This window comes from Styela clava, chromosome 8, assembly GCF_964204865.1.
Source record: "Styela clava chromosome 8, kaStyClav1.hap1.2, whole genome shotgun sequence".
NCBI lineage: Eukaryota > Metazoa > Chordata > Ascidiacea > Stolidobranchia > Styelidae > Styela > Styela clava.
In genome coordinates this window covers 21,945,628-21,951,627 of record NC_135257.1, presented here as the reverse complement: position 1 = coordinate 21,951,627, position 6,000 = coordinate 21,945,628, and the positions used below count along the sequence as shown (strand labels likewise).

Genomic DNA, 6,000 nt, shown 5'->3' with positions numbered 1-6,000 from the left:
TTTCGTGGATTTTCAGTTTTTGTCGCATTTTCAGATCTTATGTATAAATCAAATAACTCGATGATTATTTTAATTTCTATAGCATTTTAATTTTGTTCCAGTAATCGAAAATAGTCCCGAAAAATCTGGCGATCATCTCAAGCAGCTACTGCAGCTTGCATCCTCAACGATTACGACCCGCTTTGACAAACTTATTAGAAATCAAAGCCTGTTAGGGTAGGGTGGGCAAAATTGAATCTTTTCTCGAATCGGATAATTTGAATGTTTTTTTTTATACATAACAGGGATCCAGAACGTCGGAGGTCGATACTCCATTTGGAAATCAATAGAAACATTAGAAAGTCGGCAATAAAGCGTTTTTTAATGGTTAATTTTATCATAATTTCTGATTATCTTTGTCACCGCGATCGTTTTGGCGGCGATATCCTGAAGTTGGTATTCTATATTTCCGCCCTTTCTCGTTTTTGCAAGAATAAGCGGTCGCCGAATATCGAAATTTCATATTTCTAGTATACCCTTGCGTTCACATCAGCGACAGCTGTTGAATACATTTAAGGACTGAATTTAACAATTGTAATCATTTTCGATGATAATAGACGCAACAATTCGTGAACGAGTCAGTGTGCATTGTTACAACGAAATTCACGATTGATTTTATGTTCTACTCTTGGCTCAACGGCCATGCGGGGTCGAGTAAAATGTTTACATATTCGAAACATTACTTGGCAAAGGATGGAAGGGATCACTAAAGAGCTAATACAAAGTGCTTTAAAGGGAGTAGGACATGACATTTCTCATCTGGTTACAACTTAATGAGTGTTTTCCATACAAGTAACTTATACCAGTTTTTGGGAAAACTTTTGGTCATTTTTAAATTCATGCTATTTACATAACTAGAGTGTTTTAACGACCTAAAATCGCCTTTTTCACAATGAAACGCCGAGAAGTCATTTTAACATTTAATTTTAAGCAACTTTATGTTCGGTAATGCAAGAAATGGCTAATGACATGTCACCAAGCATGCCGAGTTTAAATCTGGGAAATTTATTTTAAATACCTAATCTGGTTTGACGTTTCTAAATTTACGGAACGGTCGGTACGTTTTTTTTTTGCAAAATGATGAATTGAAAGGATACGTTAAGTGCAAAAATAAGCATATAACACCATAACGCAAAGACAACTTTTCAAATTTTCCTTTTTTTTCTGATAGCGAGCGCCGTTGGGAAATCTCGCACAATTCACGATTGAGTTGGAGACGCTCGAGTTCGGTGTCCAAACAGAGCGGCGCAGGTCAGCCCTAGTTGTTACGTGTGTTGTTGTTACGATGACTTAGTATTTTAATTACGCGGTAAAGGTTTTTTGCTATTTTACCTTGCGTTGTTTGTGTGCGGCTCTTCATACCTTTGAGGTTTGAAATGCGGCTCTGGGACTAAAAAAGTTTGAGAACCACTAGTGTAGAGTGTAGACACTATTTTGAGGGGGCGTGAAACCAATAAAATTTTTTTTTTTTTCGATTCATTGTTGCCCGCCTTATTTTGGATATTTACTATTCTTTATCGTTTAGTTAGAGTTAGACTCTAAAGTTTAGAGTCCAAACAACAGATTTTTGTTTGTTTTTGAAACTTTGCATTTGTTTCATTATTTACGCTCTATTCACGTATTTTCAACGTGTTTTTCGAACAAAACATACTTTCGCCTTACTATCTGTTATTTGTAGCTTATTGTTAACAAGTTATTTTGGATTTGGGGCGCGAGACAAATTCTAAAAAGTGGGTGCGGGTAAAAAGTTTGAGAACCACTGCGCCAGTAAAAAGCATTATTCATGACACCCTTTTGAAATGTAATAAAAATCTAATTCACACGTAGCAATTTTTCGTAACTCGAACCATTTTTTAGACCCGTAAGACTCCTAACAGCCCACGTTTTCGGACTCCGGTTACTTCTCGCTACGCCCCTGCCAACACCTAACGATAATAAAAAGAAATCGAATTTTTTTAAAGAAGTAAGCATTTGGTTTACCAACCATTCGTAGCAGTCAACTAACGAAGACTTGCATACACCAAATATTTGGTTTTCTAAATTTGCTTCTCTGGGAGTTTAAGTTGGATGTGGGGTTGAAGTTAAAGTTTTCTTCAACCCTGAGTCAATGTCGATTGTAAATTTCCTCGACTCCATCGACTCTGGTTTTCAGTGGACTTATGTAATTTCGTGCCCGCTAGATGTCGACAAAGAAGCATAAATTCAATTTTTTAAAACGAGAGAAATCATTGGGAAACACCGTCCGTCTCGTCTGGAACATATGAAAAAGAGAGTAAAAGTGTCGATTTGACCGAGCGGCAGGAACACATCTATATCATGAAGTTAGAAACTATAGTAAAAGCCCGAAAACATACTATTTCCAAGCGTTTTTTAGTCATATAATATAAAAACTACTGCTATGTCTCGAAATCAGCTGATACGCATTGTTTTTAGCTTTACAGAGTGTCGAAAAACTTTTACGAAAGCCTGCGGCAACAGAAAACGTTCGATTAAATTTCTCGAAAGAGGTTGCGCAATTTTGTAATCGCTTGCTGACGAGGTAGTAGCAGAACAGTGCAAACAGCTGCCGATAAGTTCTCTCTCGCATCGCTGTTTTACTAGTTGTAACTTATAGTTGGTAAAGCGCTGTGTTGCGCAACTACGATTTATGTAGCAATCTGATGTTCGCAAGTTATGCAATATCTGGAATCTGGAAATAGCGCTGCAGAGGTTTAAAGTTTTATCGGGAGTATGCAAACATCAGTATCTGTGTAAAAGTTTTTTTTATATTTCATGTGGGGGAGATGAAAGCCGATAAGACGGAATTTTAATACGACTTAATCTTTTAGCAAACGTATAAAAATTGAAGCTTATAGTGAGAAAACTATGAAAAATTGTGGAAATGTATTTTTCTGTATTTAATTATTGTCTATCCATCTAAATATGATATCCAAAATTAGCATTGAATGAAGGCAGATACTAACGTAAATACCTTTGCCCATAACGGACTTTTATTCTTTCAGATATTCTTTCCAATGCAATCCTTAAGCAATATGTTTACTGTTTGAATATGATTAGCCCGGCAACTTTAAAACTTCCATGCTCGCGATGTGTTACGTTTAGTTTTCAGTTGCAGTGAATAATTTATCTCTTACATATCAATGATCGTCAACTATATGGAGACTCGTTCGTAGCGAATACACACTATACAATGTCAATTCGCAATGCCCAATGTTTTGTGAATATCAATTTTCATGCTATAAGTCATTTACATCATTTTTTTCTAAATATAATAAATATTTATTGCATTTTTAATTTAGTAGACACTCACAGCACAACTCCGAACCTTTTAGATTTTGATTTATTTCTTGAATATATTTTGAGGAACATTAAAAATAATGATTACCTTTTTTAGTGTAAATTTGTATTTTAAAGACGTCGGCCTGCATAGCAATACTGTTTGTCTTAAATATTTACTTATATAGTATGACGTCATCGAGTATATGACGTCATATCGGCAACAAATATGATATAAACTTGAATTTTATTATTATCAGGTTAGGTATTAGGTGAGACCGGTGAAATTATTTCTCGTAGCGGTCTTAATAAACCTCCATTTCCCGCAAAGTTACTTCAATTTGTCTACGTCAAAAATTTGGAATTTACTTCGTAACGAACCTTCAACGATTCGAATTTGACCGAATTTATCACGATATGATTTTAACTCGTAAGACCGGAGTCGAAATGTTGGTAAGTCTAATATTATCTTAAAATTGTTGTTTTTCGGTTGCATATTACTATTACTCGATTTTGTTTTTAGTTGATTGCGGCCTTTCAGCATATAAATAAAGGTTTTAAATTGGGTTGCGCGATTTTTAGATAACATAACGACGGTCTCTCCCCAAAATTCAGAAAATTGGTTAAATTTCTGAAGGGAAATAGCCGTATCGCAGTGGATAAACTTCCCGTTTTGCACGATTTACGGGTGCTACAGTACTGTACTACATTCCTAGCGAGATTCTCGACTATTTTTTAGCTATGACACTCGTTGTTTTGCCATAAAGAGCAATATGTGATTTAAAGACTGCCAAAGATTCCAAGAATTCGAATTTTGGATTCGATTAGAACAAGCACCAAATCACCTTGGACGATCATAAGTTCATATCATAATCATAAGTTCACATAAACGGGGCGTTGGATAAAAGATCCTAAGGCTGGCAACCATATGCTATTCATTCCCCTGATAAAATTTGCCTCTATAGATAAACATTCAATATCTATATTTGAGCGTTTCGAAGAGTAATGCCGGAAAGGTCGCGCTGGTCTGGGGGATTTAAACGCTTCGATATCCCCCGATTTCCGTTTTTATAGGATTATGTCAGTTAAATTTGATAGGTGTGAAAAACCTTGACGAAAAATACTCTAAATTTATTTTTAATCCTCTATGCGGGCGGTTTCGGTGTGATTTTGTTGGGTTATAAATTGGGTCGTATTCGAAATGAGTTTTGTGTTACAGTAAGTATGATTACAATGATTAAAACGGCTCGACAGTTCATAGCGAGAGGTTACTGATGCCAGATTTATTTATAGTGATGTATCCACCATATGAGAATATCGCGAACTATTTAGTTTAAACAACCTTTCAAATGTCTAAACAAGCGAACATTGTCGTCTATTTATTTGATGAAGTTTGGTTTCGTAGTTTCGTACAGTCCATAGCGTTACGTATCGCATATAGTATCAGTGATGTCGCCAGACGGCGACTAGACGAATGGACTGCGATCCGCTCCTCCGTTCTGCGTTTGCTTCAGACCACTCTACCACAGTGCTTTTTTCTGCATTTTCCGCCATAGAGAGACTCTAGTAACTGGAAAAAGGCTCATCTAGTTTTTATATTCAGTAAATATATCGAGCTCAGAGGCGCCAGTTAATTTTTTCTCACTGATAATAAAATATAAGCACTATGCGTATTTGAAGACCTGATTTAAACTAGTTAGCATTGCCGAGTCTTGTTTCTCTCCCCGCTACTCTACGAATAGCTTTTATGCCGAACTTATTTGTAACATAGTGTATTGAGACGCTAAAGATCGAGATACGTACGGTGTTCTGGGTTAAGATGGTTATAAAACTATATGGATTGGGATGAGTGATATAGTCGGTTTTAGTGTAGATATATAACCTTAGGCAAGTAAGCATATGAAGTGAGATTTGTGATATGTTCTGGGTTAGGATAGATATAAAACTTTGGCTAATTGTTAAAGTGAAATACACTAATCCTCTTGTATGCTGCAGACCCGAGTAGCTATTTTGTTAAATTGGCGTACGAGCACGGAATCTGCACATAGTGTAATTGTTAAATCACAATCTTATTTCAGCGTTTGTTTGTTATGTCAAAATGCTCGGAGAATCAGCTGGGAATCTCGCGGTGCCGTAACGAGACCGAATTAGTGTTTATGCAGGGATGGCGCTGGGGCCTGTGTTTTCGGATAATATATCTATATATAAGCGGTATAGGGCAGAAGCATACGCAAAGTCGCCAGATTGAGCATTGTATGAATTGACGTTTCAGCTTACCGGCGACGGTACTGCAGTTTACCGGTAATTGTAACGGTGCCATATCCTTTGTACGTACTTACTGCACACAGGATCGATATTTTTGCCAATTTTCACGGTATCGTATTTGTGTTTGAACTTTGCTAAATCAGAAATATGAGGCCGGGAAATTTTTTCTCAACGCGGCCAAAAAAGGTCTTGATTCAGGCCAAAGGTTTTTGTTAGCTCCGATCATTTTGCATAAGATTCGGGGATTTGTGGCCGGTCACAGGAATGTAGTGTAATAATCAAGATTTTTTTACAAATGCTAAACTGTCTTATAGTGAAGTATAGCATTATGACAGTGTGTGTGTGATTGTTGGACTGTGCAGCTTCTGATATGCATTAACAATGAATACAATAAACTTCATTTGGAAATATCGAAATCCG

The 6,000-nt window shown here is 36.5% G+C and overlaps 1 protein-coding gene across 1 annotated transcript in view; it reads left to right on the top strand.

Annotated features, from left to right (window-relative positions):
* The first annotated feature begins 3,579 nt into the window (after positions 1-3,579).
* LOC120345408 (uncharacterized) overlaps positions 3,580-6,000 on the top strand; it is a 44,629-nt gene continuing 42,208 nt past the window's right edge. The window contains exon 1 of the mRNA XM_039414841.2: positions 3,580-3,768. Within this exon, the coding sequence (XP_039270775.2) occupies positions 3,733-3,768 (36 nt within the window). The 5' untranslated portion in view covers positions 3,580-3,732. The remainder of the gene's footprint in view (positions 3,769-6,000) is intronic.